At 47.4% G+C, this 15,984-nt stretch overlaps 1 protein-coding gene across 2 annotated transcripts in view; it reads left to right on the top strand.

Annotated features, from left to right (window-relative positions):
- LOC105696918 overlaps positions 1-15,984 on the top strand; it is a 28,008-nt gene that overhangs the window by 4,408 nt on the left and 7,616 nt on the right. The window contains exons 1-2 of one of the 2 annotated variants that reach the window (XM_012419756.2): positions 3,504-3,779; positions 12,578-13,704. In XM_012419756.2, coding sequence (XP_012275179.1) covers positions 13,443-13,704 — 262 coding nt within the window. In that variant the 5' untranslated portion in view covers positions 3,504-3,779; positions 12,578-13,442. Of the gene's footprint in view, positions 1-3,503; positions 3,780-12,577; positions 13,705-15,984 lie in introns of those variants that run through there. The other variant, XM_012419757.2, reaches the window with a different exon arrangement.

Raw genomic sequence — 15,984 nt, 5'->3', positions numbered from 1 at the left:
CATCAGAAGCCGGCCTGGGGATATTTAGCAGGTCGCTCGTTTGTGGACTCGGCAAGATGATACCGATAACATTTCCGAAATGGCTCTACCCGTGATAAGAAACAATGTCGGGTCCAGAGTTACGGGCAGAACACGCGATACCACCTAAGATTCTGCATCCTCACGGGGAGCAGAGTTCGCGGCGAGCTGGGAAGGAAAAACCGGGGGCAAGAACGAAGTGGTTATTACCGATCCCTCGGAGCATTAATATTTATGGATTAATAATAATGGTGTTTATTTTCAATGGCACGAGCTAAAGACACGCCGGGGAGGAACAAAGAGACCCGGCATTCCTCTCGATCGCTACCGATCTTGCATTCATTTCGTGACGTAGTTTACTCGGGATTCGGAAATACAAACGAGCAAAGCCGTCGTAGAATCGTTCGATAACTGGTAAGATAACGTTTCCCAGTCACCGTGGATGCTGACGTGTCGAGGAAAACAACGAGAAAAATATAAATGATGAGGAGGTACTGCGGCGGTACCGTGCACTTGGCGCGAGACTCGGTCCGGAGATGTCTTCTTTGTTTGCGCCGGTCGTTCCTTCTAGCTGACATAATTTTCCACGTTAAGGTGAAGTGAAACCCCCCTCAAATCAGTCGATTCTAATACAACACTTTTTTCTAAGGGTATTAGACCAAACTTTGACACATCACTCCTGAAGAATTGTCCTGACATATTTAAAATTTGGTATTTTATCAAAATTTTTTAACTCAGCCCAGACCAGAAGCAAAATGGCGTCGAGCTCTCATAATATCGGTCAATATACAATTATCAAAGGCTCTGGAAGGGTTTAATTGTAGAAATATCCCTGGAAAGTTAGTTCCTTTCCGGGATGTAAATAGTAGAGAATGGTGGTTAACGCTTGTGGATAAATAATTTCCAAGTTTATCGCCGGTCGCGCTAGGTAAATACCTCAGCGGGGATATTCTTCTACGAGTGGTCGCAGTCGATTGTTAATTAATCTTCCTACGTCGCGCGATTAATCACGATAAGTCGGAACGGGAGAAGAAAAAAGAAAAAAAAGAACTGTAGGCAGGGGCGGGGCTGAAGAACTCGAGAAGCGTAAAGGGAAAAACTCGACGGGAAGGCAAACAGGCGGACAAGTGCAACATTATGCACTTGGTGCGGCGCGCAGGTTGAAGAGGTAGAAGAGGCCTCGTGCGCGGGGACATTTGGACGCATGGCTTTTGACAAGGGGAAATTAATATACGTTAGGGGGACCTTTTTCCCCTCGGTAGTTAATTCTTATCTTTTCGCAAGACAACGAGGCATTATTTCCCAAGGCGGTCTTCCGCGTCCAATGAATCGATGGCATTGTAATTGTGATACTGCCATTCCTCACGGCCGAATGGCTGCGATCGTAAACCCGTAATCGAAGTGATAACCCTTTAAACGTAAAGGATTAAAGCCGTCATTTGTCTTTCTGCAGTTTCTCCGCTGGTCGTAAGGCGATAGGTCCCACGGGATTATTTACGACGTCAAGTGGGAATTCGATTAGCTGGCTTATTAAGAGGAAATGAAATGAATATAGATAAAAAAAGAAAAAAAAAGGAAAGTGCCATGTGATCGCGGGGAGGGAAAATGGCGGAATCTCTGTGTCTTTGTCGTAGGACATCCCCGGCATAACCTTCCATTTTAATTCCCCGTATCTTGGGGGTCAATTCGATCAGAAGAGGTCATTCGCCGGGCGAAGAGTGACACCCACTCGCCGGCCATGTGTTTCTCCGCTCAGGTTACCGAGTTTCTCTTTCGTTCGCCGAGACCGTGAGAAGCGTCAAAAAGGGGAAAGAATATTTCTCTCCATTGGTCCATCGGTTAATATCAAGAGTGCACTAAGAAAAAAAAAAAAGAAAAAAGAATCCAGTGAACCGAAGGAATATTTCGATAATTCAAAGTGACTCGAATGAACGCAAATCGGTCGTCACAATCCCGTCGCACTCAATTAATTCCGGTTTATTCGAATAATGATTCTTTGTGTTAAGAAAATATTTCTTTGGTTCGGTGACGTCTTTTTCGTCTCGGGGTACGAGTCGAATTTTGGGAAACGCTTCTTTTTTTTGTTTTTTTTTTTTTCAAAGCGTCGGCGCATTTATGGAAAAAAAAAACTCCGACAAGGTCGTTACGAGAATTGCTTTCCAAGTCTCTAAGAGCTGATCACCGTTAGTTAGACATTGTCAATGACCCGATGCATTCCTATCTCTGGAATTTAGCGCGTTTGCGCCACCCTGTAGAAAGGTATTCACCTACTTGCACAGGAGGACTACAAATCTCTCCGTCAGTGTGCAAATGTCCCCTGGATTTAATTCAGCATCCGATCGTTAGATCCATTATTTAAAAGGGTGTAATAAAACCGTCGAAAGAATAAAAAATAAAATTCGTACAGAAGGTTGCATTTTTTAATGCGTCCTAACAAGCGACATCTTGGTTCTTTGTTACTTCGTTCCGGGGTTCCATATTTTTTTCCCTTCGGGTTCATCTCGCGGAATCGCGTCCGGGTTTCGACTTTACTACCTTATCAGGGTCTTCCTTATCACCTTGGAATAAAATGTCAGCCGGTAGATATCGTAATAAATAACCGGCGGATGGCAAAACATCATAACTCACCTCTGCAATAGAGACCATATATTAGAGCTCGTTCGAGTCGGCATGGACGGGCAAAAAAGAAACGTGACGTAAATTGTGCTTTCTTTCTGATACAGGGATTACGTCTCGTCTTGTTGTTTAGCAACAAGCGCCGCATTTTTAGCGTGCTTTAATGCCGGGGGAAAGAAGGGAAAAAAATGGCGCAGTTACGTTCCGTAATGACACGAGCAACCGTCGATTGCCCGGTCCGCAGTAAAGGAATGGCCTGCCAAAATGATGGCTTAAACGGCCATAAAATCCGAAGTTGTACATGTCGGGAAAAGTATTTCGTCTTTTCATCTCCCGTTAAGTAGAGGCTACGCGTCGACGGAGGTTGCATAAAGGGAAACGGAAAACGGCACGGCAAAGGTCTTGCTCAACGCATTTATTAAACTTCTGTTACAGAGCTGGAATTTTAATTTGCAATTTACAAATCACTCCCTGACATTCTCTGCGTAGTTTGAATTTTCGAAGTCGCAGTGTTTCTTTTGAGGTTTTGGGTAGAGCTGATATTAACGGGCGTTTCGTAATGGTCATCGGCATCGGGACGACTCGAAGAAACTCCAGGGTTTATCGGGCCGTAAATTCTTAACGGGTGGAAAATCGACCTTTCGATTCGCCCCCCAGTAATGTCGAAGAGAGGAAACGGATATTTGGTGTCTCCCTCGGAAATAGCGTTTCTTCTCGGCGGTGTTTACTCCGCGACGTCCTGGGAGATACAGGTGCAGCGAGTGCGCAGGTACGCGGAGGCTTGGCAACGCCGCGCGTCGCGGAGCCGAGGGGACCCGAGGGCGGCCGAAGTCGGCCGAAGACGAGTCGGGGTCGGGCAGGTACCCACGACAGTTGCGCGAACAACGGTCAGTTGGCGCGCGACTATCAATCGCGTCGGGTCCTTGCTCTCCGGGACGTCGGCTCTGATTGGCCGCAGGTGAAACCGCCGCGGTCCCTCCGGAGAACGTTGCGACTTGGAAGAGCAGGAAAACGCATTCTTCTCCGCTACGCGTTGTGGTTCGATAAACGTGCGCGCATAAACGCTGACTGACGCCATTCGGAAGAGGTTATGACGCCGAAAACCCGATTTACAACCTCGCGGAAGATCTTCCACTGCCACTGCTGTACGTAACAAAAAGATTCACCTTTTTTCTACAGATTCTGACAATTTCCGAGCGGTTTATGCAATAACTGTGGGAGATACTCAAGCGCGAAGTTGCGAGGTGGGGGAAGAGGTAGATTAAAGGGCGGCTCTCGGTCAGACTTGAGCGCTTTTAAACGCGTTAATCCTTCTTTTACTCATAGCACATATTGCCGGATCTTTCTCGACGTTTATCCACTCTTTCGACTGGTTTTCATTCTGCATTGTTTCCAGCGGAGCGATTGGTGTCAAATCCACGTTCTATTCTGCCGATCTCGAGATCAATTGCACTGAAGGGTTACGTATCAGCCGAGCAACATTTACGTCGCTCTTGTCTCGTGGTATATGTATACTCGAGTGAACTTACACACGTGTACCTTATTTTTTTATGGAGGCTGGCTGAGCGGAGCTAGTGCTCTTATTTGTCCATCGCGCGGTCGATTGACAAGACCCGTGTTATCTGGAGTACATATGCGAGATTTATATGGGACTCGTGCGAGAAACAAGGTCGGGTTTAATCGGGTCGAGCGAAATCGGGCCTGACTTGAAATTCGGTCTCCGTATCGATCGAATCGATCCATCGAATCCCGTCGGGATGGCGGAAAGGGTCATCGAATATCTTGAAATTCTCGGTAATATTATCGAGGATCTATTTTAGAGCCGGCCATGTATTCGCGAAATAACCGTCGCGTGCCGGGAGTCCTGCCCTAACCTAATCTAACCTAACCTAACCTAACCTATCTTCTCTCTACCTTACGTGCGACTTAATCGCAGGTGGATTTATACCTAAACGGATTTGCAGCCCATGCCAGAGTTTCCCTATCTCACGGTTAATCGGTATACGCTCTGAAAGGGAAAAAGTGTCGTTGAACCCAAGGAATATTTCTTCAAGTAATACCAAAGGGATACTATATTAATTCGATGATTTAAATCCAGTGAACTCGAACAAATTCCATGAAAGACTTCCTTGGAATTGTGACAATTCTGAGTTTATTCGAGTGAAATGATTATTTGTTTAATTAAGAAAATATTCCTATGGCTCGATAGTATTTTTTTCTCTCACTCTACAGCTTCGTTCGTGTTATCAGTATAATCTACCGTGAAAGTAGAATCCCGATGTCTGCCTCGAATGTGCGATCGACTCGAGCATCGAATGATCGAAACCGCGCCTGCCATTCGAGATTAAGTAGGGACGGAATTTCGCCATCAGCCTGTCGGTGGAGAAATTCCGGCACTACTTAAGGTGATATGAAAGGGCGATTCTATATATCGAAAGGTCAAGATATTGATAAAACTTTTCTCCAAACTGTGCGCACCGAATTATTAGAAACTTCAACGCGTGATTATGGAGGCCCTAAGGAAGAACACGATTTTCGTAAAATTTCATTCTTCACATGAAAAAAAAAAAATACGATCCTGGTTTTAGTCTAGAGTAAATAAAAAAAAAATGCTTGGAAAAATTAAATTTCAGGTGTTAACGTTTCAAATGATTCGGCGCACCCACTTTGGAGAAAAGTTGTATTAATGTTTTGGTGTGTATGGAGTAACCCTTTAATTTCACCTTAATTAGGTCGATTCCGGGGAGAGAGGTGTCTGATATAGGAGGAAGGACGATCGTCCTTGTCGGGGATCTATATATTATTTTCGCAGTTTTTAGGCTCTTTAGGCTTCCAGGTGCGACGCGTCCCGGTGGATCCGGTCTGACGGCTATATCCGTTACGCTATTGGTCGACTTTACGAGGGACCTATCCTTCCCAGGGGAATATTTTTTTTAGGCAGGACTCGGCGAAATTCAGGGACACCGCGATCCTTCAACGGGGATCCTCTTCGCACCGTGCGGACCGAAATCACGCGATTCTCTAGAGTGCTCTCTTGAGGGTCGATACCTTTGGCTCTGCTCGCCGCACAGGTGATTAGTGCGGTATACCGCATCGCGGCGGAAAGGATCTTTCGAAATAACGTCGAGAGGAACCTCGAACTGCCTGGATTTATTTATTTATTTATTTTTAATTTTCTTTTTTCTCGTAAGAAATTCCGAGTTTGCGATCTTTTTTTCCTGGTCGATCTCCTGGGCATGTTCCGGCACGACTTAAGGTGAAGTGAAACTCGTCGAGGAACTTGATCGACGTCGATAAAGAAGATCTTTCTAAATGCCTACGTTGACGACGTTGGTTTTTATATCGACAGATGGGTAGAATTATATTGGGTATCGCACCAAATGGCATACTCCACTTATCGTTTTCGTACAATATATATCAAGAAATCGTATATAATTGCGACATTATTTTATTATTTCCTCGAGGACAATTGAGGTCGCTTTAAATGAATTTCATTAACTCGAGTAACATTTCCTTTCGGACTTGTTTGGCCGCAGGATTTTGGTGCCGCTATGCATATTTCATTTAGCCAACAATAGCTTGTTCTTCTTATTTTTTTTTTTTTTTTTTCTTAGTGTAAAACGTCTCGTCGGTCGTCGATTGTCTTGGAACGACCGAAAGACGTCTTTCGATGCTGAAAAGAGGCACAACGGCATTACTCACGGGGGCAATTGTCGCGATAAGCATAATTGTAATCACCGCATGACTCAAAGCGCATACCGAGTCGATCGTGAATCAGTTCCCGGGGATTAAATCCTTCCATCTTGGATTCCTTGATGGGATATTAAGAAACTCTGACCTAGTCATTACCTGCGATGATTAGCCTAAATTGGACAAATAAATGCGATATGTTGCGAGTTAACTGGGCAAATTCGGGGAAATTCGGAAAATGGGAAATGCCGGCTGCGATTCGGTGGGAATCGAAATCGCTCCGATTCCCCAGGGTGGAGTATTAATTCGCAGCGATAGCGAGTCGGTTACATGGCGGATGTTGGGAAAGAATGGATTGGCAACGGAGGAAATCCGCAATTAGTCTACGCACGCGGATCGTCCTGCGAACGGCAGGCGGAGGGTAGCGGAAAACGCGTCGCGGTGGATCGGTCGAGATTAGAATTCGGAAAAGACACTTGGAGGCCGGAAGTAGGCGAAAAGACGCGCCCGGAATGAATTCCTTGGACGGAAAAAAGACCTGGTGTCGAAATCCCGCAGCGTGTCGAAACGGCTGCGGCACTTCCGGCGCGGCTCGGCACTTTCTACCGCACGCCCCGGGCGGCTCGGGAACCGTTTCCTCGATCGGTCGGATCGGAGTCGTCGTAAAATCCCAAAGACGCCGTACCGCGGAATAAACGCGTCGCGGGACGACGGAAGAAATCTCTCCGGAAGCTGGGTAAGTGGTATCCCCGCGCGGCGTCCCTCGGTTTCCGCTTTCTATCCCGATTCCGGAAGGCCGGCGGGGAGAATCCGCGAAATTCGAGGGGACGAGGTACTCTCCCCCTCGACTTCCGGCGAGGGAGACGATCGATGGATCGATGATCCACGCCGAGTGACGATCGAGCGGCGCTCACCGCGGTGTGACGGAAATTCTAACGACGCTTTCCTGCCAGGTGTGAAGGAAAAAAAGGGAAGAGGAATCCATCCTGGCAGGTGGCACTGCACTGTAAAAGAAAAAGGAAAAAAAAAAAGAGAAAATCAAACGAATTCATCGAACCGGTGTAATGTTATCTTTTATCGGTACCGAAGATATATCTTCGTTAACACTAAGAATAGTTATTACACTTTAATTAATTGTCGGAATCCCGAAGGAAGCTTCGGTCAAAGGACTCACTCTTTGAATCGACGAAATCTTTCTTCGGTTCGGTGAATTTTCTCTTTCCCCCCGAGGGATCTCGATTTCGCGTCATGTTAAAAATGGCGAAAAAAGGTCGATTGGTAAATTCCACCGTGTTCGGTTATCGTCGCCCGAGGACGTTCATCGAGAAATATTAGACGACTCGTTTGACTTCCGCCATTAGGCGGTCGCCGATCGTCACGTAGCGAAGAGGGAGAGGGAGAGAATTAGATGATTTGGGTTGTTATCGTCCCTGGGAGTAATCCATTGTATCTCGCGTGGTATAAGGAGGAACGTAACGACTTTTTAATGGCCATTACCGATTCCACGGCGATTCCACGCCGAGGAAGAATTCTAATTGGCTCCGAGGTTGCGCAACGTTGCCCGGTGATCGGTGGTGCTTTAAAAGTCGAATCGTATTTCCTTTTTTTTCCCCCTTTCTACCCCTTTTGTCTCCTCTTAAAACGCGTCCTAGGTATTTCCAACAGTGATTTAGGAAGTTGGCGGTATTTTTCCGTTTTTTTTTTCCATTCTTCTTTGCACGCGCCCGGTATCTCTTACGATGAACAATCGACGTCCCGAGGCGTCGACGGTTCTCCGCGATTGGACGAGAACGCGTCTTAAGGCCGTCGACACCGGCGAAAGTTTGGCCGCTTTCATGTAAAGTGGACATTGGGCGGGGACGGGATGCAGGGAGGAAGAGGAGATCGGGAGAGTCGGATGAAAGTGGAGAACGGATATGGAACGTACGAGTGGAAGATAGGGACCATCTTTATTGCCTGATTCTCCGGAAAAATGAAAAAAAAAAGAAAAAGCGAAATAACGAAAATGCGAAAATGTGAAAATGTGAAAATTCGAAAATGTGAAAATGCGAAAATGCGAAAATGCGAAAATGCGAAAATGTGAAAATGCGAAAATGTGAAAATGTGAAAATGCGAAAATGTGAAAATGCGAAAATGCGAAAATGCGAAAATGCGAAAATGTGAAAATGCTAAAGTACGAAAATTCGAGAAAACGAAAACAATCGTTTCTGCTTCTCCAAATAAGCGGGGGATTTCGAATCGACGTCGAAACCGATGCACGGAGCGAACGACCGATGCGGAGAAAGCGGCACCGGAACCGATCGGCCGCCGGCGGAAACGACGTCGGAAGCGGACGCGAAAAATCGGCGACGGGATCGAGCCGCTCGGTGTGGGAATCGAAAGGGAAGCGTATCGTTTTTGCATTTCGCATTCCGAGCGGCGGACCGCGGAAGAACCGTAACGGGAGATATACCGCGTGCGTTTCGATGCGTCCCGATACGCGGGGGAATGCGCGCGGAATGCTCGGCTGGAAATGTGGGTCGCGCGCGTTAAGAGGCGAAGGGAATAAATTCGAGTTCGGCGCGGGATGCAATTTCATTGCAATTTTCTGCAATTCGGTGGAATTTCGTGCAACTTGGGAGGAAGGAGCGGAGGCTTCGTCTTGACCTCGGACAATGGGATTCGAGTGGTCGGTTTCGGAGTAGCCGAAATCTGGTCGGGTGCGGATAATTCCGTGACTCGTTGCGGAAAACGCGAGACGGGTCGTGTCGTCCGGCTATGCGATTAATTTGCATGCACCGGGTATGAAAGGCCGTTTCTCGCGGTAGCCGGAGAAATCGAGTCGGTACTCCAAGGTTGCGGGCAATCTCGAGGCGTATCTTTGCTTCCGAGGGAGAGAGAGAAAGAGAGAAAAGGAGAGAGATTTACGCGGAATACACGTGAAAACGCGGAGCCGCGGCGAAAGTCCCGCGTTGCGTCGAAACGCGCCGATTAGCTCCCCGTATTATGAGCGGGGAAAAAGGAGCGACGAACCTGCGTTTCGGCAACGGGGGAAACGCGTCTCGTCGTCCTCCCTGCATTCCCCTATTTAAAAAGCCCGATTTCCCCCCCAATTACCGTCGGAAGGATGTAAATTTAACTGCTCCAAATGACAGTGTATCATTTACTCCCGAGAGACGACGGCCCCGCTTTCCTTCGCTTCCGAAAAAGGCGAGAAAGGCACCGAAAGTCATTTTTTCTCTCCTTCCCTCCACTCGTCAGCGCTGACTGTGCTTTATGCACTTTTTACGGTATTCACCGAAACCTCGATTACTTAAGACGAAGTGAAACACGTCGAGGAACTCGATCGACGTCGATAAAGAAGATTTTTCTAAATGCCTACGTTGCCGACTTTCGTTTTTATATTCACTTCATTTCACTTCACCTTAAAGGTGTTATGAAAGAGTCATTCTATATGTATAAGTTTTATGAACATTTTCAGGTTTTCATGTATATAGAATGACCCTTTGGGGACGCTTTAAGGCTTGGCCAACTTCGAAGCTCGTCTCTCTTCGATTTTTATGCGCTTAGGTGGGACATCTTATTCTTCTCTAGTCTCTTCTTCTTCTCTTACGCGTACTTCCTTCGTTACCTCGCGCGTACATCCTTCAAGTATTGCGAAAAATCCTTACGTCCCACCTGGTTATTGCGACATGTCCGGCGATGCCGAGGGCTTGAAGAAATCCCACGAGAGGTGCGTCTTCTGCGTCCATAGTGGGCGTCGTCGGAGACCGCGTCGTCGGTGCGTATCCTCGCGGGTTGAGAAATGATAAATAAAAAAATGTAAAATATTTCTCCTACCGGATTAACATCGAGGAGGGAGATACGTATATTTGGGAAACATCCTCGCGCACCGACCATTCCTCCCGATTTTATTTTTCAACGAGGCTTGCGTTTACGCGTAGCCGTTTCCGGAAACGATTCTCTCGGTTTCGACAGCGACGAGAAACGCTCGCGGAATATCCGCCGGCGGAAACGACACTCCTCGTGACCGTGTCAGGGTATACGTCGTACAACTTATGATTTCGCGCATCCTTGAACTTGGCCGGCCATGTCTCTGGGATTGCGATAATTGCACCGCAAGGATGGCACGTAATGACACATACGAGTTCTTAAGTGCCAGGATTACCGAGAATTACCGCCGGGCGATTACGCGGGGGAGATACGTGCTCGCGGAAATCTTCCCTCGGATTCGTTAGGGTCTCCGGGAATTTTCGAAAGAGGCCTCTCTCCTTCACCCTTTGGCTACTAAGAGCGCCTAAAGGCGCCCGACGTTTGGTCTAATATTGCATGCACGGTCAGACGAATTTCGCCCATATATCGAAATGACTCCAAGTACAAAGGGTTAAGGTGATATGAAATGGTCATTCTATATAAATAAAACGTAAAGGTATTGATGAAACTTTTCTCAACGTGTTTTACTTCACTTTAACCCTTTGGCTACTAAGAGTGCCTAAAGGCGTCCGACGTTTGGTCGAATATTGCATGCACGGTCAGGCGAATTTCGCCCATATGTCGAAATGGCTCCGTGTTAAAAGGGTTAAATGCCGGCCGATTTTACTCGATTTTAATAACCGCCTTAGAGTAATTTCGAGTCGATGCCTCGCTTCGCTTGCTTATGCAACTACGTTTTCATACGCGGCGGAATGTCCGTTTAATTGCGAGCTTTTGCGGAAAATATGCCGAGCCGGGCAATTAGCGGCGGGATTGCGCAATTTGGCGGGGATTTTTCTTTTGTGCATATATTTTTTCTCTCTTTCTCTTTTTCTCTCCTGATATTTTCGGCGGACTTTCACCGGTCGAGATTTCGAAAATCGACGGAGGAATCGACGCCTGTAGACGGTATATGCCTTGCGAGCGTCGTTACGAACGCGAATGAGAGGTTAGGTTGCCGCCGTTTATTATCGAGCCCATTTGCATAATCGCCGTCCCACCTCCGAGATGAGAACATTTGATATATAATATTCCAGGCGGAAATTTCTCGATGACGCGACGACGCGTCACGAGAAGATTCGATTCGGTTTTTACTGGGAGCGTGTTTCCTTTTATTTTTTATTTTTTTTTAATTTCTTTATCCTCTTATTATCAGAGAAGTCCACACGGGCCAGTTGTGTGGACGAGTCGCGGCTGGAGTAAAACCGGCAGAGACTTTTTTTTTTTCTTCTTGCAACACTGTTGATAAAACGCATCATTGCATAAGATTGCGATGCAGGAACAGGGAAAAGTCGCGCAACCTGCGATTTTCCGTAATCGCTGGTCGAAGGTGACGGGTTTTCGGGCCGTATATACCCTAGTAGCGTAGAATAATTTTTTAAATATTTCTTTCCAATCTTTGCTGAATATCTCGAGCGACAGATTTTTTAAGATCTCTTGTAGACTTAATTCGAAGATATCTGAAATATCTCTTGAAAATCTCAATGACACATTTAGTTTCAATAATTTATATACATATAGAGAAATATTTTCTAACTTATTAACATATTAAAAATACATTTCTTTTACTTCACGACTAGCGGGGCGACTCGAGAGATGGGGTAATCGGGGTGATTAGTTAATCGGTACTCCCAAGGCTCCGTTTCCCTGTTCGTCCCAAAAACCACGAGGACCTTCCGGCACGAAACCGACATCCTGTCTCGACTGCATTACCGACATTCGACTTATCGCCTTCGATAAGGACCCACGACGAGGCCCCTCTGGTTGACGATCGTCTCGTTAATTCTCAGCGAATTCATTGCGATGGTTCATTTTCCACCTATTCCTTGCAATGTTTAATTTCGTGCCAATTTTTTGCAATGCTTAATTATTCACTAATCCCTTGCAATGCTTAATTTCATGCGAATCCTTTGCAAGGGTTAATTTCGCAAGAATTCTTTGCAATGTTTAATTTGAGCTGTCTCGAAGAATCGTGAATTTAATTTCGCTCAAATTCTTTGCAAGGGTTAATTTCGCAAGAATTCTTTGCAAGGGTTAATTTCGCACGAATTCTTTGCAATGATTAATTTTAGCTGTCTCGAAGAATAGTGAATTTAATTTCGCTCGAATTCTTTGCAAGGGTTATTTTCGCAAGAATTCTTTGCAAGGATTAATTTTGCTCGAATTCTTTGCAAGGGTTAATTTCGCACGAATTCTTTGCAATGATTCATTTTATCTATCTCGAAGACTCGTGAATTTTCCCACTCGAGAGCCAAGCCGGCGAAGCTCCACTCATCGGGACTAATCTGGGATCTTTTTGCAGGAAGCAAGGATCGATCGATCCCGGAGGAAGACGGAGCACGCGAGGAAGTGACCCCAAGGGAGTAGCGTCGACCAATCGGCCTCGAGCACGCACTTCAGGGGTGAAGAATCGCCTGGCTACCTTCCTAGGGACGCTATTTCATCCCTTGGAAGTATCTCGTCACCGAGCCTTATCATTGGCCCGACCTCAGGAAGTCGGTAGAAAAATCGCATCGACGAAAAGCCAGATAATAGGGAAGACGAAGAGGCATCCACGAGAGCGATCGAGCTGGACCGCGGCGTGGGCCGATCGGTCGAAAGCGCGATTACTAAAATCAGCCGAGCGGCAAAGCAATCGGCGGACCTTGAAGAGAACGGTACCTGACCGATAGCGCGATCCGATTTCTTCGATTTCCTCGACATTTCCCCCGGTCGGGGTTTAAAATAGCCAAGGCAAATCTAGAAAGTCGCGTCATTCGGGGAGACCGGGCGGAAGATCGTCGGTTGGAGTCGCTGGACCTAGGGGCCGGTAACGAGGACAGAAAGAGGTGGCCAGGTCCAATTAGGGAGCCATTTTGTTATCCCCTGTTGGTCCTGGAAGAGGACGAAAATCCATCCGACACCTCGAGGAACCGATCGTCCCTACCGTCGACGCTCTTCGAGCCGGTCGTCGGGGTCGGTGGAGGAGGTGGGAGCGGATGACGGCGGCATAAAGCATCGGCACGGTGAACATCGTGGCCAGTGCAACCGATCGACCCACTGGGGAACAATCCTAACCGACGCGAGGATGTAGACCGTCGGAGGTCTCTTCGAGATGGACGGGTAACCGGAGGCCATCGGTCCTGCCCAAAGTGCGAGATAGGAAGGACTCCTTCCCGAGAGGAACCATGAAGACCACCGAGGACGTCGTGGCGGTGCCACCGGACGACCTGGCTACCTCCGGCAGAGCCGGTGATCAGGAGGTCCCCGACGTCGACGCCGACGGCCTCGTCGGCGGCGGCAAGGAATTCGGACAGAGGACCCTGAGGTCCCTGAAGAGGGGCCTCGGGAAACTCTGGAGGAGACGCAGGGGCAACGCCTCCATCACCGAGTACGATCCTTCCTACAAGGTCGCCTACTTGGGGAACGTGCCCACCGGCTGGGCCAAAGGTGAGGGTCGCTTTTCATTTTTCTTCTGCCCATTACTAAACATTCCGAGTCCCTACTCAACATCTCGACGTGATACGCCATGATAAGGTCGCGACCCTGAAGAACGTGCCCATCGGACGGGCCAAAAATGGGGGCCGTTTCATTTGTTTTTTGTTTTGTCCATTTTTCAAATTTCGAGGACGTCTCTCGTCGGCACGACCTGGAAAGTACTCCGAAACCTCGTGAGGAGGTCTCTCCTTGCGCCTCTCCTCTCTTACCGTATCGAAGATCGAGATAACTCGCGATAAGTCCTGATAAGGACTTCCGCGACGTCTGCGCTATCAGGTCGGAGCTTGACGGTAGGGGGCTCCTGCCTCGTGGACTGACATTGTTGGAAAAAAGAACATACGAAGGAAAGAAAAAAAGGCTCCCTCCACTTGGTCTTATCACGGCCGAGAGACCGCAGTTACCGACCACGCAATGGTTAATAATAACATCCGGGGTCATGAATATCGGGAATTTGATACGGTCTTCCTTGGGATCGGCAGACGAGGAATTCGCCGATAAACTCATTCGGCGATTACCGAGATGGATTATCGCGTTGCTGGGTGTAAATGAATATTAAAGAGAACCTCCTCCCGTCTATCGGGTAACCGTGCTACTCGGATGACCAGTAACACCTCTAGTACTTGTAAACGTCACCCGATATGTCGGATTTATCCGTCCAATTTCGAAAGATTGCAAAACGAGCCGCGTAAACGCAGAAAAATACTTCGGTTGAAAGGAGACAATTTATGTCGGTTCAATCATATGATTATTATATGAACAACGAAAATTGATTGGTTAATGACTTTTCAATTATATCCGACATCGTGGTAGATAATGGAATATCCAAGTACCTCGGTACATCTCATCCAAAATATTGGATCTTTTCACTTTGACGCTTCGATTTGTTAACTTAACCGAAACGTTACCTGAAATTAAATTAAATGATGGAAATTTGTTCAATGAGACTTTTTCCTTCTTCTTGCCGGCATGTTCTCGTCAAGGAAATTTATTATAAAAATAAATATTTAATATAAGACGTCGAAGGAGTCCTTAGTGACCAAGATGCCGAAGAAGCTCCGGAAGGTTGAAAGATCTTCCGGTAATTGTCAGTAAATCGAGGGACGGTCCGAAAACAAGCGAAACTTCCTAATTGTTCCTCAGGGCCAATTGGCGGATCGGCAAACGACGAAATGACAATTGCGCCCGTTAATCGGCCGCGTAATTAGGGATCGGGCATTCGAGGCACGGCTTAGCATATGACGGGTCTTCCGGAAGTGCGCAGGAATTTCTCCCCGCGACAAGTGTCGCATGATCTGGGCCGGATTAAACGGCGGAATTGTCCAGGAATCTCGATGCGGCGCTTTAACGATTGATCGGTACGCGGAATCGATTGCGGGCGCCACGTGAGTTGGAAAAAAAAAAAAAGAAATAATTTCCTCGATCACTTCGACGAAGATGGCGGCTCCGGAAAGGCCGAGTTTCAAGGTTAGGAACTGGGAATGAAATCCCCTGCGGATTGTAAACAATACCGATCTTGCGAAACGAGGATAAGGCAGGTGTATGATAAAGATTTAATAATGGAAAAATTGCCGGTAGGTGGATAATAGATATTTTAGAAATGAGAAAAGATGGCCGTCGACCGGATGTGGGATCGAAGATGCGGCGGGAATCGCGCGGAAAATCGGGAAGGGCTCGTTCGAAGGGTCCGTTGGTGATTGCCGGAAACGTTTATTCGATTACGAGATGGGGAAAAGGGGTAAAAAATGGGAAAAGGGGCGGTGCGTTGACCGGACATAGGCGCAGCCTCGGGGAGTCCCTACTTTCTCCGCATACCAGAGGCCGCTACTGGGTCGACCGATAATGGTCCCGCAGGCCGTTACGTCGCGATCTCTCCGCCCGGCATTCGGTATCGATCACGTGCGATCTATCGACCGATCGATCCCCGTGGACGCGTTCAAAGTCACGGAAACGCGCCGTTCAGAAATCGGCGGATCGAGATTCGACTACCTCGCGGCTTCGATTCCGATAACGACGCGTTAACGTTATCGATCATCCGTTTCCTGTGCGGAACGAGGAGAGCGGGTTTGGGCCCTCTGTGCGAGTTTCAATCGCGGCCACGTGGCGGGAGTCAGCGCAACACGTGGCGCGGTCGAACAGCTGATCGTCGTTCGATCCGCCATTTTTATCTCGGTCCTCGAATAAGAAAAAAAAAAAATAAATAAAAGCGACGAGAAATAAAAACAGCATCAAGAG

Source organism: Orussus abietinus, unplaced genomic scaffold (genome assembly GCF_000612105.2).
Source record: "Orussus abietinus isolate OABI.00-Male unplaced genomic scaffold, Oabi_2.0 scaffold94, whole genome shotgun sequence".
NCBI lineage: Eukaryota > Metazoa > Arthropoda > Insecta > Hymenoptera > Orussidae > Orussus > Orussus abietinus.
This window is presented reverse-complemented; position numbering and strand designations above follow the sequence as displayed.